Source organism: Balaenoptera borealis, assembly GCF_965194805.1.
Source record: "Balaenoptera borealis genome assembly, chromosome: 11".
Classification (NCBI taxonomy): Eukaryota; Metazoa; Chordata; class Mammalia; order Artiodactyla; family Balaenopteridae; genus Balaenoptera; species Balaenoptera borealis.
The window spans coordinates 27392502-27415717 of NC_138868.1; the positions used below are offsets into that span (position 1 = coordinate 27392502).

The window sequence follows — 23216 nt, forward strand, 5'->3', positions numbered from 1 at the left end:
GGCCGGCCGGCTCAACCCCAGCGCCAGCGCCAGCGCCAGCGCCAGCGCGGGTTGAGATCGCAGGAAGAACCGAGGCTCCGGGCGACGCAGCCGCCGCGGCTCCCGGCCACAACGTCGCCAAATGTTCCCGGCCGGCGGCAGAGGACGAAGAGGCTTTGCGGTGCCGCAGGCCCGGGAACGGCTGGAGAGACTGGTCGCCGCCGGCCGCTTTGTCCAGCCGCGGGCCCAGCGATCGCGCAGAGGGCCGCGCGCCGAGGGAGCGCCGAAGGAGCCGGCTCGCCGCGCCGCCGCCCGCCCTCCGGCTTTGTGCGGCGCTCTCCCGGGCACCGAGGAATCCGCTGGCGCTCGAGCGCCCAGGGCCACCGCGCCCGCCGCCAGCCCGAGCAGTCAGTCGGCACGGCGACCCCACGCCGGATGCGGAGAGAAAGAGCGAGGGAGCGGGAACCGGGAAGGAAGCTGCCAGGCCGAGGCGGTCGAACGCGCGCTCCGAGGGAGCTCCGAGCCGAGCAGGAGGATTGTCAGCTTCCATCAGGACCCCAGGCTCTGGCCCCCAACTTGAGCGCAGAGCTCGGAACTTGAAAACTCTCTGCTCCCCAGGCTTCCCCCAACCTTCGCCCTCGCCCTGCGAAAGCTGGGGTCCTCCCTGTCCTCCGGCCCCCAGCGCTCGGTGGGTATTTTTCCTTGTCTTCCTCTGACAAAGCTGCACCCGGTGTTGCCGTTTCAACAAGTTTCGAGGTGGAAAGGTGGATTTTTTTTTTTTTTAATTCAAAGCTCCTGAATTTTTTCCTTTGTGAGGCCTTTAAGAAAATCAATATGAAAGCATTGGCTTTCCCCTTCGTCTGATCATGTCCTCTCCCAGCTAATTAGTCTGAGTAATTTGAGAGCTTTTCGATTCTAAGACCCCAGGAGGAAAAGTGTCTTTTCAAAGTTCATAAAGTTGTTGCCTCTTTCCTTGTGCAGATTTTCTCAGTCTCCCTGCACAATAATAGCCCTGAATTTTAGCAAGTGTAATTGGGGGGAAATGGAGTTGAATTTCAAGTGGAAATGCTTTCTTTTTTGAGTGCTAAAACCCGGCCCTCCAGTAATGAGTGATTTCTAGAAAGTTTAAAAACAAAGTGAACGGTGGTTTCTTTTTTCACATATGATCCGAAGCTCCCTGAGCCATATTGGACGTTTAACTCGAACTTGGGAAGATTTGAAGAGGGGAGTGGGAGCAGAAAATGAGATGAAAAGCAAAGAGCTTGAAAGCCTGGCGAGTTTACGGAGGAGAAATAATAGTTGTTGCCGTTGACATTACATTTTTTATAGCCGGTGACCTTTGCAAATGTCTGAAGGCAATTTGATTAGTCGTTATCTTATTTGGCCCTAGAGAGTAAAACTTTGTCATCTTAATTGGTAATTACTCTCTGGCTGGGGGCCGGGGGGGGCGCCGAAAGTGAGCTCTCCCCTTCACCCTAGCTAAGAAGTTTGGAGATGAATTTTGAGAATTAAGTAATTAAAACAACAACAGCATTAAAAGCTGAGGTTGGATCAGGGATAGGGAGGCAGTGGCTCAGTGGCCTAGTGGACCAAGGCAGGGCGACTCTGAGGTGTTTGGAGACTCTTTCCTTTCCAGAGTGGGTCTCTGACCCAGCTGGGGCCATAGGAAGCCCTGGGCTGAGCTGGGGGGGCTTTGGCTGCGGCTGAGGTGGAGGGAGTTTAGTCTCTCCGCAGGCGACTGCTTCCGGGTGTCGGATGCCCTGCTTCCCGGGTTGCTTTTGCACTAAGTGTTAACGATTACTTAAGTAATGAGATAGCTTCTTCGTTGAGAGGGGGGTGGGAAAGGAGCAGAACCGGGATTTGAAATGCTTCCACCTTCCCAGCTGCTTGGAAAATTAATCGGCTAGGCCTCTCTGGAATCAGCTAGTGATTTTTAAAAAATGGCTCCAAGAATGTACCGGCTGGGCTGGGGGCATTCGGTTGTGGTTGAGTACAGTGTGGGTTACAGTGTGGGTTTAGGAAGTTTTACCCTTCTGGGGGAATTGCAGTCCACCTCTCCCCACCAGCTACTACGTGCAGTTTCAGAATCCCACTTTGGGGAGGCGGGGGTGGGGGGGGGGAGTTGGGCATTCTGTGCAAAGTTGGGTTTTCTGCCTGTCCTTGGCTTGACTTGGTCTTGGGGACTGAGAAACAGGAGGAAGGCTTTGGGAGCCAACCCAGATAAGGGTAACTAGGTAGCCCTCTGTCTTCGCCAATATTTACCAAGCTGCTTTGGGAAGCTGGGGGAAAGTCCTCCTCTTAAGTTTATTTTTATGGATTTAAGCTGCCTCCCAGGTAGTTAATAAATTAGACCATGAATGGCCTTTAAGAGAAAAAAATGTGTTTCTTGGGATTCTTTGCTTGCAGGCAGGCAAAATTAATAATCATAATAGGCAAAACAAGAAAAAAAACTTTTAGTTTTGTTTTTAAACAGGGAAAATGATGCTGTGACTATTTAATGATTTTACTTTTTTTTTTTTTTTTTGCAAACCTTTTGAATGGGTTCTTTATTGTAACTCTCTCTTCCCAATTGAGCTCCCCACGGTGCCGTTGTATCTTTTTACAGCCCCTAACAACTCACACCAGTAACACAATTACCTCCAGATATTTATAACAAGAAATTACTTTTCTATTCCAACCCCCCCCCAAGAACCTTCTTCTTAAGGGAAGGCAGGGAGGGAGGTGATGGAGGAGGTGGTAACCTTGGGGGACAGCACTGGGTCAGGAATTACAAAGCAAGAAGTGTCCCTCTGCTCCCTTTGTGAGTTGGTGGGTTGTTGGTACCTTTGGTTGGAAGCTGTGTTGCTGGTTAGGGAGACTCGGTTTTGCTCTTTGGATTTGGGGAGAGCTGGAGAATAGAAGCCATTGTTCACTCTCTGTAGGCTTTGTCGACCACGCTCACCCCCTCCTGTTCATACTTTTTAAAGCAGTGAGGCGAGGTAGACAGCGTGTGTCACAGTACAGTAAAAGGGGGGAAGATCTAAACACCAAAAGAGAAGTTAATCACAATAAGTGACGTTTGGGGGGAAAAAGTTAGGCTTGCCACTTTCAAAGTCCCAGAAAGGCTGAGAAGTGAGTAGAGAGGGGGTCTGACTGGGAAGCTTTGAGGGGGAGAGTGAAGGATAAAGGGGTAACCAAAGAGTTGGGTTCTTGGGGCCTTGGGGCAACTGGGGTGGTGAAATTCTTGAAGGAAGGAGTAATGGCTCCGAAGCCCTCCCAGTAGGCCCCAGCCTGCACCCTCAGGCACCCTGAAGTTCCAAGGTCCCCTTTCCCTCACATCTAAACTTCAGGTATAAGTCCTCTCCCCCTCCCCCTCCCCCCCCCCCCCCAGCTCTTGGCCTCTACTCCTAACCCTGCTGTTTCTCTTGTTCTCGCCTCTTCCTTTCCCTGGTTCTTGATATTTTTGCAAAATGGGGCCCCAACTTGTCAGATTCTTTCTCCAAATCTCCCAGGCCAGGCCAGGGCAGCCACTAGCAAAACGTGGGGACTTCTGCAGGATAGGCTGCTGGAAATGTGGGTGTAACTCTGGGATTTAGGGTTTTATGGCAGTTTGAGACCTAGATGCATTTTTTTTTTTTCTTTCTGAGAGTGTGGATCAGAGAGCCCGTGGGCCTACGCTTTTGAGCCACAGTTTGACATACCTTTCTCTCCTTCTGGTTTGTCTTAGGGCGAAGACTTTAACTAGGGGTGTGCAGATGTGTGAGACCTTTTATTGTGAGAGTGGACAGACATCCCAGATTTCAGGCAAGTTCTACGTTGGCTGCTTTGGGTTCCAAAACCTGAAAGAGTCAGAATGCTCGTTCATTGTTGTTCAGATGGAAGAAAAAATTCAAAATCAGGTCATCGATTCTCCTGATTAAAGGGTTAACTACTAAGAGATTTGGGGGGAACAGATTGGGAGTATTGGTGTATTTGTAGCCCAAAGGGTAGATTTTGCATGCACTGGAGGGCAGAGCTGTTTGACCCTCCCATCGCCACAACCGACTGAGTGGATCATTTCCTTAAAGAGGGGGCTTTCTCCTGTCCTGGCTCCAGGACGTCCTCTGCAGGGAGGTAGGCCTACCTGGTGCTGGCCCAGGATTAATGCCTATATTCTTGCTAACAGAGCCCCATATTCGAGCCCCGTGGGATACCGCGGCCCCCAGCCTGCGCCAGGATGCAGAACAGTAAGTGCCTCTGGTCTTTTTGGACTTCGGAATGGGGAGGCGCGGACCCGAGCGCGGGTCGGGGGAGGGCGTGGAGCCTCACGGAGTCCACGCTGGCCAGACCGCGGGCGCGAGGCCGAGGGACCCGAGGCAGCTGCGCCCCTCTCCTAGCCCGGCAACCCTAGAGGGGAGGGCGTTTGCTCTGTTCTCCCTCCTGGAAGAACAGGGGCTGGGCCCCTCAGAACAGCCCGCAAGAGTTTGCGAAGCTGCGGTAGAGAAACCCCATCCCCCCAAATCCTGTAACTCACACCCCCTCCCCACCCCTGCCCGGGCTCTGACCCCAGAGAGGGGGGCTGGGCTGAGCAGGGCGGGGCGGAGGCTTCCAGTCGCAGCGCGAGAAGGAGGCCCCTTGGGTTTAGCGAAGACTGAATGTCTCCGCCGTCCGGGCGGGGTGGGGGCTCTCCTCCCCTCCCCCAGTCACTCTAAGGGCAGCTCCTCCCCTCCCCACCCTGGCTAGGGCCCTGGAAGGCCAGCGGAGCGGGGCACCCAGGCCTGCGGTGGGGTGGAGGTGGTACACTGGCCCCATGGGACTGTTACAGGGCGCCAGCGAGAGCAGGTTTACTGGGTCTGGGAAGAGAGTGGGGATGGAGCCCAGGAGTTGGAGAAGCCCTGCCCCGATAGCTGCTGTGTGTGTCCTGGTCATTCCGGCCTGCTGTGCCTTTGATTCCCAGGCTCTTGCACTTCCCATCCTCCCTCTGCCTAGGCCCTTTGGGCCCCCAGCCCACTTTCCTGCTCGGTCCGTGAGTGCTGGTGTGTGGCAGGACGAATCTGGAGACCGGGCCTGGGAGCGTGGAGGCCCAGCGAAACTAGGCCAGGGTTGAGGTGCGGAGTCTGGACGAGGTTTAAGGGCTCAGCTGTATGGAGTGCCCGAAGGCCTAAGCCTTCTAGAAACCTTCCCTTGCCGAACTGCAGACTGAGGAGGGTCCCTAGCGCCTGATCCATCTGTCCTGGAGCCGCTAGTCGTCCCCTGGTGCTTCCGCGGCTGGTGGGCGTAAAGCGCAGGAGAGGGCGCAAAGGTGGCGAGCTTTAAGGCGGATTAGTTGTGCAGAAACCTGCCAGGCCCTGGGACTTGGCCTGGTAGGAACCCTCCTTGGCGAGGCTTAGGCTTCTGTCCACCCTTCCTGGCTGCTGGGTTCTCCCCCTACAGCACAGGGTCCCCAGCCGCAGGCTCTCGGGAGGGCCGGCCGGCGCGCCCGGCGCGCCCGGCGCTGTGGGTTTGCCGCTGCGGCCTGGCTGGCGGGCCCCGAGGGGCGCGCGGGGTCGCGGGCCGGCCTGCAGGGCTTTGTGCCGCTCGCTCCCGGGTGTGCGCGAGGCGCAGAGCATCCAAATTGACACCATATGTTTTCCTATTAGATGCTTCGCGGTCGAATTCTAGGCGCATAATCATCGCCACTGGGCGAGAGCGCCAGCCGTCCCTAGGGAAGGGACACAATGATTGAGGCTTAACCTCTGAAGGGGAACTTATAGCTGCGCTTCCTCGCTGCCATTTCGATGCTGGCAGAGGCGACCTGGCCCTGGGCGAGCACCCGCCGGCGGTCGCTGTGGAGGTGGCGGGCAGGTTGTTTTTTGCAATGCGGGGAGAAGGAGGGAGGTCTAGGGTTAGGCGGCCTCACACGCCTTGGCATTCCTAGATTGGGAACTGCTCAGGCAGCGCGTGAAGTTTAGAAAGTCTTTCTCTGGGACAGCCTTTCTTTTTCCGGGAAGGCTCCCTTTGCCCAAAGGGGAGGCTCCGTATCTGGAGCAGTAGAAGCTCTTTCGAGGCAAAGGAAGGCAATAAAGGGAATTTAGGAGAAAACGGAAGCGCGATCTAGGCCTTGCTCTGTTGGAGAAGCGGTGTCCCCGCGATGTCCCTGCTCACGCTGGGCCCGGGCCGGAGCCTAGATACCCCAAACGCCTGTCACTTCTCATCGAGTTGAGGCTCCAGCACCCCCCTCAGTGAGGGCCCCCCCCCCCCGCCCCAAGCCTTCGGCTACCCTGAAAACGCGGCTCCCCTCGAAGGGGAAACGAGTGCAGTTCAATCTCGTCTGAGTGATCTACAAATAGGGACGGAAAGGGTCGTTTTATCACGGTCCCGTTTGTCGTGACGATGCAATTTCCCGGAGCGGAGCACTGTCACAAAGTGACAAGGCTGCCACAAGCGCCCCGACTGATCTTTTCAATTAGCCTTCCATGCATGATCCGGAGCGACTTCCGCCTATTTCCAGAAATTAAGCTCAAACTTGACGTGCAGCTAGTTTTATTTTAAAGACAAATGTCAGAGAGGCTCATCATATTTTCCCCCCTCTTCTATATTTGGAGCTTATTTATTGCTAAGAAGCTCAGCTTTCTGGAGTCAATTTATCAGAGGCTCCAAGGAGAAGAGAGGAGAGGAGAGCTGAGCGGGGAGCCACATCTTCTCCTGGAAGGGCTGCTCTCTAGAGTCGGGGCTGCAGGTTGGAGATTTTTAAGGAAGTGGGAATTGGCAATTGGCTTTATTTGTGTGCCTGTGGTTTCTGGGGAGGGGGCTACAGAGGTGCTGACTCCCTACTCTCTATGATTAGACAATGGGGTGAGGTTGTGAGATAACCAGATAAAGGAGGGATGGGGGACACTGTGGTGTGGTCTCTTCCTTTTCTTTTCACTTTTTGATTTTTGCTAATATCTGTCCTTGGCTGTGGGGAGGGCCGAGTTTAGCAGCGGAAGTAAAGCGGAGCTGTGGCCGGTGCGAACAGACTCCCAGATCTCCGCCCCACTGCAGCAGCCAGACTACTTTGTGGTTGGAGCCGATCTGGGGCTCTGAGGCTTGAGGAAGCCTTCAGTGGAGGTGCTGAAACCCAGGTTGTGATTCACTAGCCACAGATTTGCTGTTCTGGTTCTTCTCTACTCCCTCCCCTTTTCTTCTCCTATTTTTTTTTTTTTTTTTTTTTTTAATCCCGGTGCTTGTGTGTTGTCTTCACCAGAGTTTGGAGTGTGACAACAAACGTTTCTGGACTCTAGTGTCTGAGGGAGCACTGGAGAGCTATAGGATTTGCTATCACAGTTCTAACAATGCAGAGACCTTGGAGATTCAGTGTGGGTTCTGTAGGACTCGTGGTTTTTCTTGACACTCAGAGGGGATCTTTGGGAGGATATTTTTTGAGCTGATGATTTGCACCTTGCGGGTTCAGAGACTGGCTGGGGTGTTTATGGAGGGCAGCGGTGGGCTGGGGGCTCTGCTGGAGTGAAGGCAGCAGTGAGGTGTGTGTGCTCTTGCTTGTCAGTGTGTGTCTGCATGGTGCTTCTGCAGTCTGGTGGGCAGGAGCTCGGCTGTGTTTGGGCTGGGCTGCCCGATGCCAGGAATGGCTGCGAGGTCCTGTTGTCATTTTTGATCGATAGCAGGGACCTGATCGCTGAGGTTGGCCAGGGTTGGCAGGGAGCTGAGGATGCATTGTGGTTGTCTTTTCTTTCTTCTTTCTTCTTCCTTTTCTTCTCCTCCTTCTTCCTCCTTCTTTTCTTCCTCCTCCTCCTCCCTCCTCTTTCTCTTTACTCTTCTTCCTCTCCTCTCCGCTCTGCTCTGCTCTCCTCTCCCTTTCCTCAGGTCACAGCGGAGTGAATCAGCTCGGTGGTGTCTTTGTCAACGGGCGGCCACTGCCGGACTCCACCCGGCAGAAGATCGTAGAGCTAGCTCACAGCGGGGCCCGGCCGTGCGACATTTCCCGAATTCTGCAGGTGATCCTCCCGGCGCCGCCCCACTCGCCGCCCCCCGCGGCCCTCCACTCTCAACGCCCTCTCTTCATTTCTTACTGTAAAGGCTGCTAATTATGGACCCACCTACCCTCACCCCCACTCCAGTCCCCACCCCACTCCCATGCCTTCTGCTTTCCCCTTTCCTTCCACCATCCTTCCCGATCTCTTCCAACCTGGGTCAGTCACATAAGACAATTCATCTGCTTAAGAAAAAAATTGGGTGTGAATTAAAAAAAAAAAAACTTTCTTTTTTCATTTGGCAAAAACATTCATTGTGGTAACAGTTTATGAACTATAATAAAATGAGTTCTATAAATCCACATAATCTCATTGCCCTCTCCCTCATTCCATGCTTACCTCAGAGTTTGAGATATTTGTTTGATTTCTTCATATTTATGAAAAATATATATATTGATTTTAAAAGACGAATGCTATTTACCTCCCTCCCTAACTCACATTTACTCAATTGGGCATATTTTTAAAGGAAAAATAACTAAAAATTCAGTTTCTATTTCCCCTTCACTCATTACAACATAACACCACTTTAAGCAAGGTCAGCACAAAACAATCTGACTTCGTTTTGATGCATCTTCAAGCAGGATTTATTTACAAAAACAGTTTTTAAAACTTTTAAATTAGTTTTTTTTTAGTTCAAACTGTTTGAAAGTATCATCCTATTTGTAGTTTTTAGGGCTACAAATGTAATTTTAAGAAAAAAGCTCTCTACAGTAAGTTCTCATACCATTGAAGGTATATTTTTGTGTTATAGACCCATGCAGATGCAAAAGTCCAAGTGCTGGACAATCAAAACGTAAGCTTGTCATTGTTTAATGCATACTTAAACAATTTTATTTTTGTCTTGAAATTATTAATAATGTGGTTTTCTGTCCACTTCCCCTATGCAGGTGTCCAACGGATGTGTGAGTAAAATTCTGGGCAGGTATTACGAGACTGGCTCCATCAGACCCAGGGCAATCGGTGGTAGTAAACCGAGAGTAGCGACTCCAGAAGTTGTAAGCAGCCCAGTATAAGCGGGAGTGCCCGTCCATCTTTGCTTGGGAAATCCGAGACAGATTACTGTCCGAGGGGGTCTGTACCAACGATAACATACCAAGTGTAAGTTCACTGAGAACATTCCCTCTCCCTGCCCTAAGCGCCACATTCTTCCCTCTTTACCATCACTTTCTTTACCTCCCCCTACTCTTCTCCCTGCCAGTGTCTTTCTCTCTTTCTCTCCTCCGTGCTCCACATTTGTCTCCTCTGTACCTGGGGGTCTTGAGAGGAGCACCCTGACCTTTTTTTTGACCTTCTGGAAAATGGAAGTCAAGTGTGGGGGGTTATGCACCTCACTTGCGTGCGGCAGAGTAGAGAGCGGAGGCACCTGGAGAAAGGCACTGGAATCTAGAAGGAAAATGCAAATGAAAACCAGATTCGAGCTTCCGCCAAATCTACCTGTTTGAACCTTCTTTCAGGCATCAAACATCCATTTCTGCCCTAATATAAAACAAATAAAAGTGAAAGAAAGCCCTAGGCCAAGTCTCAATATTTTGGGGGGGAAGTCTTTAACAACAAAAAGGCAGGCATGTGAGTTAGGTCACCAGAGACACTGCGCAACAGTGAAGGACCCCTCCCTAGTCTTCCAACTCTCTACACAACTGAGTTTCCATGCCCAAGGTGATGGCTGGCATTCTTTCCATGATGTCTCTGCAAATCCACCCACTGTCCTAGGATGGCTGGGAATTTTTTTTTTTTTAATGTATTAAGGGTCATTCTTTAAGTGGTGGGTGCGCTGAGATGGGGACTTAGGGCAACTGTGTCTTCAGGAGACTCTACCATTTGGTTTGATCTTGATTTGATTTGCAGGTGTCATCAATAAACAGAGTTCTTCGCAACCTGGCTAGCGAAAAGCAACAGATGGGTGCAGACGGCATGTATGATAAACTAAGGATGTTGAACGGGCAGACCGGAAGCTGGGGCACCCGCCCGGGTTGGTATCCGGGGACATCGGTGCCAGGGCAACCTACTCAAGGTAAAAACCCAAACACCCATCCTCAAATTCTCCATATGTGCAGCCCCTTGCTCATCCTCTTCTCCAACTTTTTCCCTCTCCGGGCTTTTGTGCTTAGAGAATGTAGTGGAGAAACTCTTCAAAGGCTTGGGACATATCGACTCGCGCTGTATCTAGGTGGTGTTTGTTGAACTATCTGGTTGGCCTGGGAATTCGAGGGTTGTGTATGTTAGGTAGTATGAATGTGGCTGGTGTGTGTGTGTGTGTGTGTGTGCGTGCATGTGCGCTCGAGTGTGTGTTATGGGCAGGAGTATGTGCGTGTGTGTATGAGCTAGCTGCGTGGTGCCCTATTCAAATGTGCCATTAAAATGCACGGAGAGCCCCCTTGCTGTAGAAGTGTGACAAGTTAACACACTGACAGACTGCAAGATAAACATAATTGTATCGTTTTGCTTCTTGCCGTAATTGACAAATTATGTGACTATGATTAGGGTGTATATGAGAGGGTGAGCAGTGAGATGCAGGGCCAAGTTGAGGATGGGGCATTGGAAGTGGTGGTTTTCCCAACTAAACAACCCTACCCTCTCTGCTCTGACCCCTTCCATCCCTTGGGTCTCCAGTTCTCACTCTTTGTGGGTGGCGACTGCGTGGAAGGGTGGGGTGAGGATACTGTGAACCAGACTTTGGTGTGCCGGGAGCGACTCTGGGGCTGGGAGGAAAGATAGGATCTGGACCGTCCTTGGATCTGTGAGAAGGGATGGAGGAAGAGGAGCAGATGGGGGTGGGGTCTGGTCTGTTGGCTCTCCCCCTCCCCTACACACACCGGAGGTAGCTTGGTCAAGAATAGGAAACAGTTTACTCCGAAGATTAATCGGTATTTGTTGTCCTCGTGACAAGGAGATAATATGCGGGATAATGGGACGTGGCGTCTCACTCCCCGGAGCACGACGAAGCCTGGGGGCTCCCGGCCTGGGAGGCGGCGAGGGGAAGCTGGCTGGGCTGCCCCTGCATCCGTGCGCTCTCGGAGCCGCTCTGGGTGCCCCGCGCCTCCACCGAGCCGGGCTAGAGAAGGGAAAATCGGTAACAGTATGCGAAATATCTGGTACAAAGGATGCTTCTGTCACTCGCAAGAATTTGTTATGGGAACAATCCTGTCGCTCTGTAATTGCTCATTAGAGAACGTTTTGTTTCTCATTAAGGCGACATGAATAAGCGTCTAGTTGAAGGAGACAGCTGTAGAAATGTTCCACAAGAGACCTCTGGACACGATTCGGCACCAATTGCCAATTAGACATGTCAGTTTTAAGAGCAGAAAACAATATAGGACGGCGGACACTGGGAAGATAGGGAGCAAAGCGCTGGCTCGGTGTTTCCCAGCGCGGCCGCTCGGCCGGCCGAGGCCTCCCGACGCGCAGGGCCCCGGCTCCCCCGGGCGACCCGCCCGCCCGCTCCCTCGCCGGATCAGGCCGAACCGCGGCCTCCCGGGGCGCGAGGCCGCACCCGAGGAGGCGCTGCCTCCGCCCTGACCGCAGGCCCCGGCCCCCTCCGGCTTCTGGGGAGGACGACGGAGTGACCACCATGCCCTCACCTGACCCTTGAAACCGTAGGCTTCCCACGTGCGCACACCGGGCACACCCGAGTGACGCGCTCCCGTTGTCTGCCCCGGCCCCCCGCAATCTGTGGTCCCGGTGACCCCACCCCGCCGAGTCTGGCCGGCGGGTCCAGAGGTCTCGGGGCGGGCGTGGGACACAGTGGCCGGGCCTGGGAGGGCTGAGCCCTGGGCGCGAGGGCTCACGTTTGCTCGGGGCCTGGAGCAAGGACACCCCCTCCTCCTCCCCGGAGCCCGGACCGGACCGAAGCCGAGGGCAGCAGCTTTGCCCGCCCCTCTGCTGCCACCAGAGGCGGCGCCCGATTGGGGCGGCTTTTCGTCGCGGGGAGCGCGACGGCGGGAAGCGAGAGCCTAACCGCAAGGACCTGGTGGTGAGCGTTGGGGCGGGAGGTGGCGCTAGTTCAGGAGCTTTGAACTTTCAGGCGCCGAGTTGCCAGAGCATTCTGGCTCAACAACTGCCAGTTCCCCCTTCACGCCACAGAAAACCCACGCCAGTGCCTGGTCCCCACGGCGTGGGGTGGACGGTCGCGCCAGGTGAGCGCAGAGTCCCGGGCGTGGGGACCACTGGGCGCCGGCGGCCGCGGTTGACGCACCGGGAATCCTCGGTTCTCTCGGCCGCTAAGAAGGCCCCCCTCCCTCCCTCGCCCCCTTTGCCGGCCCAGGAAGCCGGTTTGCGCTTTTAAAGAGCCCATTACTCCGAAAGCATAAGGCGAGGTTAGGTCTCAGAGGGAGACAAATCTGGTTTCCATCTGATCAACGCCATGCGGCGGTGAATAAAATTGTGCCGACTTGGGCTGACAACAACAAGAGACAGCTCTATCCAGCCCCGATTCTCCAGCGCTTTGGTGGTTTTAGGGATCACAGAGACACTTTTTCTTATCTCCTCCCGCTCCCCCCACCAGCCCCGTAATACCCAGGCCCTCTATAGGATTTAGTCAGTCTCTTTTTCAACAGATGCTACAATGTTTTGATCCGCGCTCCAGAGCTGAAAAGGTGCCGCAACCGAGTTGCTATCTTTTCTTGCTTGTTTTCCGCATCACTGATTAAGACACTAAGAAACTAAGGAATGATTTTATTTCCCAGCGTCTTTTTTTTTTCTTTCTCTCCTCTCCTTCCAGGAAACAAATCCTATCCCGAGCGTCAGATGGTCCTGGGGCTGGGATAATGGGAGGCGCTTTCACTCGCCTTCTCGCGGATTAGGCTGGAAGGTGGAAGGCGCCCATTGAAGGCCCCTTCTTTGCGCTCGGAGGGGGCGCCTTTTAAAGAAGATATCTTAATTGTCTGCCACTTAGGTTTATCATGTGGGGAATTCGAGATCCAACTTCTAGTTCTATTTTGCTAAAAGCTTTAAGAGTGGAAGGTAAATCCACTAAAGAGAAAAGGGGGGGCACCCAGTCTAAGAGTGACCTCTCCGGCACTGCGTGGCTGCGAACAGTTGCTATTTTTAGAGGAGCAAACAAACAAACTTGCGATGGAGCGCGCTCGCTCTTCAGGGTCTTGGAGGGATCCTGCAGCCACGGGTTTCTCCTGACTCGCCGCTAATTCCACGGCTGGTTTTTTTTTCCTCCTCAAAGAGGTTTAAAATCGAGCTCTTCTCATCCTCGTTGACTTTCCTCCTCTTAAATGTCAGTTCAAGTCAGCGTTGCGCCTCCGTTGCTGAGAGAGAGAGAGAGAGGGAGACAGAGAGAGGGAGAGAGAGAGAGAGAGAGAGAGAGAGAGTGGGGGGGGGGAGGAAGAAAGGGAGAGGGAGAGCGTGCGCAAATGTCCATGTTTTAAAATTAGGAAAACGTCAGCGAAGCAAACGGGAGCAGAGAATGCTATCTGCGGGGGTCTTCTGAGGCAGACCCGGGTAGCTTTGTTTGGCGAGATCGAATGTGCCAGAAAAAGGACCGGGGTGGGGCCTCCTAGAAGGCGTGAGTGACCACCCCCGCGAGATGGGATTGTGTTCTCAGCGCCCCCTTCCCTAAACCTCTGATGATCGCAGGTTTTTGTTTGTGCTTTCCCAAAGCAATAACTGATGGGTCTTTCTAGTTGGCCCAAAAAGTCTATTTCTAAAGTCTTCCTCATTGACCGAATCCGAAAATAAAAGGGGCTCTTCATTTCATTCCCTGAAAAACACTTTGAAAAGTCACCCGGAAACTCGGGGCAGTAAATTAGCACAGACACTGGTGCCGGCACACGTGAGTGAGCGGCTCTCCCTCAGCTAAGTAGCCCTCCCCGACCCCCCAGCTTTCTGATGTAGCGCAAGACGACCCAAAGCAGAGCCACGGCCCATTTACTAATAGTCTCTCTCTCCCTCATCTCCCTTTTTTTCTTTCTCTCCCCATCTCTTTCGACCCTCTTGTCTCTTTTTCCTCTCAGCACTCTTTTCTGTCCTTCTTATACCTTTCTGGCCTCTGTCTCTTGGGAGCCCTCTTTCTTCCTCCACCTTTCCATGCCCCTCCTCTCTCCTACTTCCCCAAACCCCTCCACCAGGCCTCCGCCCCCTCCTCTCCTGTCTCCCTCCCCCGTGGTCTCCATCCTCCCTGCCTCCCCGGCTCACTCCCCCCCGCGCCCCGGACGTCATCCACCGGCCCTGGGTCCCCCCCACCCCCTGCCCTGGCCTCCCATCCACCCTCCAACCCCCAGCTAAGCGCCCTAAATAGCATGGAGGCGCCTGCTCTTGGGACAGTGATTAATGATAGCAGAGCAGAGGGGTTAACACACTTCACTGAAAAGTCTGTTGACTGGGCTTCTTGTAACACAATGTGGCCCGCTGCACGCCTCAAGAGAATCCTTTTGTTGTCCGCACTCATTGTGGCCTCAAAATTCTGCCCACGAAAGTTTGCCAACGCTCCTGCCCCAGGAGTTTAATAGTTTCCCTTACTCGCGGGGCATTGTGCGGCGCTGAAAAGCAGCCCCTCGCTATTCAAGTGTTGGTGGTCATCTCAATAGATCTCCAAGGGCCCATATGGTGGCCAGTACTGATGAATCCGCCTGTTTAAATGGGGGAGAAAGTTGGGGTTTTAAAACATTTCAAAGTTCCTGAAAAGATCCCACTAGATCCTGTCACAATTCCCTGAACTCTTTGAAGGCACTGCCTATTGTCTCCTGGTTATAAATGATATTCCTGGCCAAGTCTATTCCCACCAAGGAGCCCCTAGAGGCCCCTCCCCCACGGGCCAAGTTTCTAGGATGGGGGGGCCAGCCCCTGCGGTATCCCTTGGGGGCCTCAGGACCCAAGACCAAGGATCCAGCCAGCAGGCAGTGGCCCTGGAGGCCCAGCCAAGGCTGAGTCCTTCCCTTGCCAGGCCGTGGCTTCTCCAGCAAGGCGCACGAGGAGACAGCTAGCCTAAGTGCACATCTTGCCCTCCAAGCAGCAAAGGAAAACAATAAAACTTTCCCCTGTTTAATGATAGAAATTACATTAAAAGTGGTGGAAATGCCCTAATTAAAAATGTACCACTTAAATGATATGCCAAGGATTCAGCTGCAGCATAGCATGTTTAGCTAGTTAGTGAACTCTCTACTATTTCTTTTTTAAAATTACACGTTAAAAATTTAAAAGAAATCTTACTTTTCTCTGGTGCAACACATTACAAAGAATGGACAGTCCTTTTATCTAAATATAAAATTCCATTTTCAGCAATTATAGCCTGTTCTTGGTGATGATATAATTACAGCTGTGCTCGTAATAGGTGTCAAGGCAAAGCGCACTCATACAATAGTTGAATAAAACTGCAGAACAATGCGAGCACTTCTAAATTCACAACCTTTAAAATGAAATTGACTGTGCAGAATTCAAATAAAAACTAGATAAATATTTTTTTAAAGATTACAAGCTTGGTTTGGTTTCTTAATAGCATTTTCTACAAACCTATCAACGTCTAATTGATTAGATAGGAATTACTGATTATAGATCAGCTGAAATCTTGAACATCACTCTTCTATTTTCCCAACACAGCCATAGGTAAATAAATTCTCTAAGGAAAGGGAACTGAGCGAGGCATTTGGAGGGTCAAGGTTAGTTATAAAAGATCATTTTAATTGGAAACTTCAGCACTCGTTTTGTCATTCAAAGAAATGCCATTCCAAAAGTATCTAAATTGTACAGTCTCGTCTTGATAAAAACAGAAAGAAAATGGTGGTCAGGTAACATATGTCACTAATGTCTTTTATTAAAAGAAGGCTGACAGTTACCTTGGGAATGTTTTGGTGAGACTTTCAGATGAGATTGCTTTTGGAGTTTGTGGCTGTATGACGCCGCTTTTGGAGACTCCAAGTCATTCCAAATTTCTCTTACTGTCCTATTCTTTTTGTTCCAGATGGCTGCCAGCAACAGGAAGGAGGGGGAGAGAATACCAACTCCATCAGTTCCAATGGAGAAGATTCAGATGAGGCCCAAATGCGACTTCAGCTGAAGCGGAAGCTGCAAAGAAATAGAACATCCTTTACCCAAGAGCAAATTGAGGCCCTGGAGAAAGGTGATGGAGTTTTTCAAAGTAGAGAAGCAGTAAATCAAAGTAAATGCCACATCTTCAGTACAAAGAGCTAAATTTAGCCAAGGCCCTTGCACAGAGGCCTGAAAAGGTTTCTTTTTTCTTTCTGTCCTTTTTTTTTCCCTTTTCCTGGGCATCTTTTCAGTGTGTGTGTGTATTTTCTTTCTTCTTTTCATGTACCAGTGATTCACAGATGAAAAGTCTGACTTCTCATGAAGAAAAAATGATGATTTGGCTAATTCAGGCCACAGAAGAATGAATGTCATTTCAAAGAGAATAGAACTTGGTTCTGATGGGATAGTTCTTCCAAGTACAATCAATCTAGTAGTAGTAGCATTTTAAAGGGAATTGGTTGGAGGTGATAGAAGTCGGGAGGTGGAAACCAGATTGATCCAGGGTTTGGTTGACACATTTTGTATAGTTCTGGCACAACACAGAAAAATGCAACTTACTCTTTCAGAGTTTGAGAGAACCCATTATCCAGATGTGTTTGCCCGAGAAAGACTAGCGGCCAAAATAGATCTACCTGAAGCGAGAATACAGGTACCCAGGGACTGTGTGTTCATGTTTTGTGATTCATACCATTTGCCTTTTCTAGAGACACAGGTGCTTCTAAGGAGCACCATTTGTTTGTATAAACAGTAACAGATTCAGTTTGCTAAATGCTTTGCCTCCTCTCGCCTCTCAGGGCTGGGGGAGGAGGACAGTGGATGAGTCTGGGATGGGGTGGAGCTGGGAGCAGGCTCAGGGCTAACCTGTTCCATCTGATTTCCAGGTCTGGTTTTCTAATCGAAGGGCCAAATGGAGAAGAGAAGAAAAGCTGAGGAATCAGAGAAGACAGGCCAGCAACACACCTAGTCATATTCCGATCAGCAGTAGTTTCAGCACCAGTGTCTACCAACCAATCCCACAACCCACCACGCCTGGTAATTTGAAACATTAATACTACTAACAAATGTGTTTCAACCTGTTTGCCCTTGGCTCTGACTCTCACAATGACTGTCTGTTGTGTCCTCTCCCTGCAGTTTCCTCCTTCACGTCTGGCTCCATGTTGGGCCGAACAGACACAGCCCTCACAAACACATACAGTGCTTTGCCGCCCATGCCCAGCTTCACCATGGCAAATAACCTGCCTATGCAAGTAAGTGAGGCTGGCGGCTGCCTGCTTAACGGGTCCCTGGGAGAAGAAGTGAGGAATGGGTTGGGGCCTGCAGACCTCACTGGCCCTGTGTGTACCCTTGGGAGCCTTTCTCAGTATAGTGATTGGCTTGATCAGTCAAGTCTGAGATGAAAACAGTCAATCGAGTCTTTTAGTTGATTGATTAATTGATTCATGCCTTTAATAAAATAAAAACCTGATGTGCCGTCAAGTTAATTTTTGCTCATAGGGAATGTTGGTTTGATAATGTTGGGTGAGAATGGGGCATGTTTTGGGGACCAGAAACTTGTACCAGAAAATGAAAATAATGTTGGCAAGTTATTACATAGTAAGAGGTTAGTATATATAACACTTGGGTTTATATTCATGTGTTCATATTAATAAGTGTATAGTCTTTATGTGCACTGTGGTTGTTATTTAGGATGTTTCTGATAAACTAGTGAGGACGAAAAAAAGGACCAGAATTGGGATTCATATTTGCATAGTGCGATACGCTTAACATGGAGGAAAGCTAGTTTTCTTTCTGTGTCTTAGAATAAAAAAAAGGAATAGAAGGCATTTGCTAGAAATTTAGTGTGTCTTTGCTGTGAATGATGTGATGGGGTTGTGGCATTCCCAGCTGCCTGGAAAGGCTGATGCTATTCACTTGGTATAACAACCTGCTCCTACTCTCAGTTCCGTCCCAAATATTTATCAGCCCCTACGTGTGCTGGGCCCTGTACTAGGTTAACCCTTTATGATGGAAGTTGTCTAAGGTAGGTGGGGTGTACTAGAACTTTGGAACTAGAGGGATTCTTGATGGGGAAAAATAATTGGTCTTCTGGTGGGCCTTCTGCAGTGACTTCCCCAGGACTCCTGTCCTATTTGTGCAGCAATTAGAGATGCCAGATAGTGTGAGATTGGCCAGCATGAGCCCCTGATGGAAACAAATTTGGGGTTGCACAAATCGTTTATTCTCCACTGAACATCTTCTGCTGGATTTTTCTAACCCAAATCACACCAAAATAAGTGTTTCCCAGTCTTAAGACTAATACAGGAGCAGCTAGATAAGCAACTTCAGAGGAATTATTCACACGTCTATTTTTATTGCATCTGGATATTATTGGCCGTAGAGCAATTAATGTAAATTAAGGGATTAACAGCCCATTAGTTGTGGTTGCTACAACTGCCTTGGAATTTTCTAGAAGTCGAAGTTGCCTGGAGGAAGTCATTTTGGGAATTAGAAGAAAATGCAAGCTGAAATTCTGGCAGGGCCCTGAAGGCCTGCTTGCCTCTTTGAACCCGATGTTAGCAGTCATCCTTAGACTTTAATAAGGCCACAGAGTCTTGTTCAGTTTTGTAAACTGTAGCAACATCTAGGTTTCTATGAAGACAAAAAAATGTGTATATGAGAAAACAATTAGAAACAATGAAATAGATGCTGCTATTCTGTTAGAGTTGTTTCCACTTAGACTGGTGTGGGTCAATTTATTTCAAATGCTGACTTTTAAAAATTATACAACTTATAATATCATTCAAACCATATATATATATATATATATTCATAAAGCATAAAGAAAATTAAAATATCAACAATTCTACTATTCAGAGAAAATTACTCTTTGAATTTTGGAGGGGGTGGGTGAGGGCTGGCCTATCTGTCCATCAGTTTATCCTGTTGACCAAAATCTTCAACCATTTTACAAAGGGTGGGTGTCCTCCTCTGAACCTTCTCTAATGTATCACCCTCTCTGAGGATGTGGATCTTGGAATGTTAAACATTTCTATAGTTTGCAGATCAGAGCAGTACTATCATCTCCCCTGTTCCTGACAATATGCTTCTATTAATTCATCTCAAGCCTGCTGCCCCAGCATAGCCCCATGAGAGCTCATGAGGTGTTTTGTCTCAGCCTTGTGTATTTACTTAGTCAGGATAAAGGTTTATCTTTTCAATGCCATGATTCTAAACACTTCGAGGGTAGCAACACAATTTTGTGGATAAAACCTAATCTCAGTTTTGTTGTCTGTAAGAAAGTCACAGCTAATTCTCCAGATGGGGCTAGGTATTTACTGACACTTCTGACTACTTTAACCTGAGATCATCACTGATCTGCCTCTTCAAGAATCTTTAAATCCGTAAGTCCAACCATGAAAGGCTTTCAAGGTCCCTAAACCAAACTTTACAGAGAGTTCCTGCCACTGTCCTCTGCCTCACAGCTTGAGATACAGGGTTTGAGGCGTGGAGGTGTCGCTGGATTCTCAAATGGATTGAATTTGCGAGACAGAGGGTGTGTCTTCACGGAAGTCCTCATGTCACAGTTTCTCTAAAGGCGCCAGCAGAGGTCCAAGATGAAAATGGACCAAAATCCTGTTAATTTTATGGATAGTGCCAACCGTCTAGCTGGACAATGGTCTGAATTTTTGGTGCTTCAAAAAGTCTGGTGTGTAGGCAACTTTACTCCAGCAGTGGACAACGGAAGGACTGGTTGGAAGCCCGATCTTAGTGTTACCACGTGGAATTCCGGCGCTTTACTTGCGGGTGTCTAACGATCAGACTTGTCGGCAGAGTTCCTGCGGGGGGAGGGAGCTGGGGGTGTGGCTATGCAAAGTGTCTCTCAGTAACCACAAGTTCACCTTTCTCCTCCCAGCCCCCAGTCCCCAGCCAGACCTCCGCGTACTCCTGCATGCTGCCCACCAGCCCTTCGGTGAACGGGCGGAGTTACGACACCTACACGCCCCCACATATGCAGACACACATGAACAGTCAGCCAATGGGCACCTCGGGCACCACTTCCACAGGTGAGCCGCTGCTCTCCGCAGGCTGCACAGAGGTGGCCTTTGCAGCTTCTTTTGCCAGGTGATCTCCCTTCACTCAAAGTTTACTTAAAAAGAACCTCCTGGCCTTGTGTGATGGTGTATTCAACTCTCTGTTGCTCGCTTCCTTGGGGAAGACTGATTAAAAGGGGAATTCAGTCAAGCTAGTTAGTAACTTGATGCCATACTGACAAAAAAAGAAGTTGTTTTTCCTGAATTTGATTGCAGAAGCTGTATATGAAGACAAGGCCTGAAAATGTAACTTTTCTAAGGAGAAATTATTATATTAGCCAAAGTTTAACAGTGAAGGCCCCCTGAGTTTATTGGAAGACTTCTGACTTCCCTCCTAGTTCCTCCATGCCTTTCATTGCAACTGAAGAAGTACCACTCTGGTTTTCCAGGATGGTTTTATTGTTGAAGTTCCAAACATACAAACAAATGGAGTTTTTTCGGGGGGGAGCATGGGGGGCTTTGGGATTCAGTAGATGTGTGTAAACATGCTTTCTGGTTTCTGAAGGTGCTACTTTTGTTTATAGGACTTGAAAAGTTTTTTCTTTTTTAGATTCAGTTAAATGTTAGAAAGTACTAGAGATTTTTTTTTAACCTATAAATTCGTACTCCATGCCTGTCTCTCGAAGGGAATATCTACATGGCTATTTCTTTCATCCACTTCTAGGACTCATTTCCCCTGGTGTGTCAGTTCCAGTTCAAGTTCCTGGAAGTGAACCTGATATGTCTCAATATTGGCCAAGATTACAGTAAAAAAAAACAAACAATCAAAAAACAAACAAACAAAAGGAAAGGATATATTGTGTTAATTCAGTCAATGACTATGTGGACACAGCAGTTGGACGTTCAGGAAGGAAAGAAAAATGGCTGTTAGAAGCACTTCAGTTCTGCAATTGTGTCCTGTGTTGAACCACTGGGGAATGGACTTGAAACAAGGACCTTTGTATACAGAAGGCACGATATCAGTTGGAACAAATCTTCATTTTGGTATCCAAACTTTTATTCATTTTGGTGTATTATTTGTAAATGGGCATTTGTATGTTATAATGAAAAAAAGAACAACGTAGACTGGATGGATGTTTGATCTCTGTTGGTCATGAAGTTGTTTTAAAAAAAAAAGGAAATCATGATCAACAAGCTTTGCCACGAATTTGAGTTTTATCAAGATATATCGAATACTTCTACCCATCTGTTCATAGTTTATGGACTGATGTTCCACGTTTGTATCATTCCTTTGCATATAATTAAACCTGGAACAACATGCACTAGATTTATGTAAGAAATATCTGTTGGTTTTCCAAAGGTTGTTAACAGATGAAGTTTATGTGCAAAAAAGGGGTAAGATATAAATTCAAGGAAGAAAAAAGTTGATAGCTAAAAGGTAGAGTGTGTCTTCGATATAATCCAATTTGTTTTATGTCAAAATGTAAGTATTTGTCTTCCCTAGAAATCCTCAGAATGATTTCTATAATAAAGTTAATTTCATTTATATTTGACAAGAATACTCTATAGATGTTTTATACACATTTTCCTGCAATCATAAGTTTCTTCTTTGGCCAGCAAAAGTTAATTGTTCTTAGATGTAGTTGTATTACTGTTCACAGTCCAATCATTTTGTGCATCTAGAATTCATTCCTAATCAATTAAAAGTGCTTGCAAGAGTTTTAAACTTAAGTGTTTTGAAGTTGTTCACAACTACATATCAAAATTAACCATTGTTGATTGTAAAAACCATGCCAAAGCCTTTGTATTTCCTTTATTATACTATTTTCTTTTTAACCTTATAGTGTGGTGTTACAAATTTTGTTTCCTTGTTAGATTAACATTCTAAACGAATGGTTACTTTCATACATACTCTATTTTAAATCCCGATGATCCTTAAGGAAATAATTCTTATAGGTGTCATAAATCGCAAATGTGTTGTTAGAAAGAAATTCCACTTAAAGCTGTGTGTAGACCTGTGCCCATTGATACCCAGAGTACGTATACAAAATGGTAGCATCTCCCAGTTAGCTGTTTAATTCAAAAGCTCAAAGTCGAGAAATAATTTTAAAATGCAACAACCTATTAACTAGGAATTGTCTTTTGATTCAGGGCTGGCATTTTCAATCTGGGCAGATTTCCATTGTCAGCCTGTCTCAACAGCGATTTCACTGAACTATATTCAAAAGTAGGTTTCTTATACAAGACTCCCTGAAAGCTGTTGCCTTTCTCAAATAGGCCCTCTCCCTTTTCTGTCTCCCTCCCCTTTGCACAGGGGGCATCACTTCCCATTGAACCACTACAGCTGTTCCCATTTGAATCTCGCTTTCTGTGCGGCTGTGGATGGGTGGAGGCTGGAGGGGGGATGTTGCATGTCAAGGAATAATGAGCACAGACACATCAACAGACAACAACAAAGCAGACTGTGACTGGCCGGTGGGAGTTAAAGGCCTTCAGTCATTGGCAGCTTAAGCCAAACATTCCCAAATCTATGAAGCAGGGCCCATTGTTGGTCAGTTGTTATTTGCAATGAAGCACAGATCTGATCATGTTTAAAGTGGCGGCACGCAGGGCAGGAGTGCTTGAGCCCAAGCAAAGGATGGAAAAAAATGAGCCTTTGTTGGGTGAAAAAGGCCTGTCTGAGACTTTTATTTCTGTCTGTTCTGTGTAACATATAAGTCAATATGGAGAAGTTTCTTCTGCAAGCTTCAGTCAAAGGCTGGGGGGGGGCTGGCAATCTAGATTAAATGCCTGCACAGGCAAAACCCTCTGGGGACAAAGACACACTTCCGCTGAATTGTACTCTGCTCCTTTTTTGTTTTGTTTTAAATCCCCAAAGGCAAATGATCAGAAATAGAGAAATTAATTGGAGGCTTTAAGAAATAACCTTCTAGTTTAACATCTACTATTTTCTAGTTAAAGAATTACTTGTGAACAGATAATTGTCTGGCATGCTGTATATTAATATTCCACCAGAGTTGCCTGCACACTGAGACATGCTGACTGCAGTTTTTATACGTGTGCGTGTAGTTTGATCGACTGTGAGCCTGCGCTGCACGCGTGCACACTTCGGCAGTGTGCGCACGTACGCACTATTGGTACAGTCACCCGTGCAGATATTTCTACCTCTTAACATTTTGCAGCCTACATTCCTTGAGGGCCATGTGCCCAGGGAACTGTCAGAGGAAGGCTATGTGTGAGTGTGGCAGCCGCTGGCTGGCTCACTTCTCCCCTGCAAGAAGGGACGGTT

At 48.9% G+C, this 23216-nt stretch overlaps 1 protein-coding gene across 1 annotated transcript; it reads left to right on the forward strand.

Annotated features, from left to right (window-relative positions):
* Nucleotides 1–3680: 3680 nt before the first annotated feature.
* PAX6 (paired box 6) lies at nucleotides 3681–21043 on the forward strand. Its single transcript, XM_082343810.1, is given in 13 exon segments — nucleotides 3681–3762; nucleotides 4124–4184; nucleotides 7780–7910; nucleotides 8698–8739; nucleotides 8834–8946; nucleotides 8948–9044; nucleotides 9792–9957; nucleotides 15850–16008; nucleotides 16484–16566; nucleotides 16799–16949; nucleotides 17049–17164; nucleotides 19810–19960; nucleotides 20652–21043. Coding segments are annotated over 12 exon segments (1305 nt in total). The 5' UTR covers nucleotides 3681–3762; nucleotides 4124–4174; the 3' UTR covers nucleotides 20738–21043.
* Nucleotides 21044–23216: the final 2173 nt, after the last annotated feature.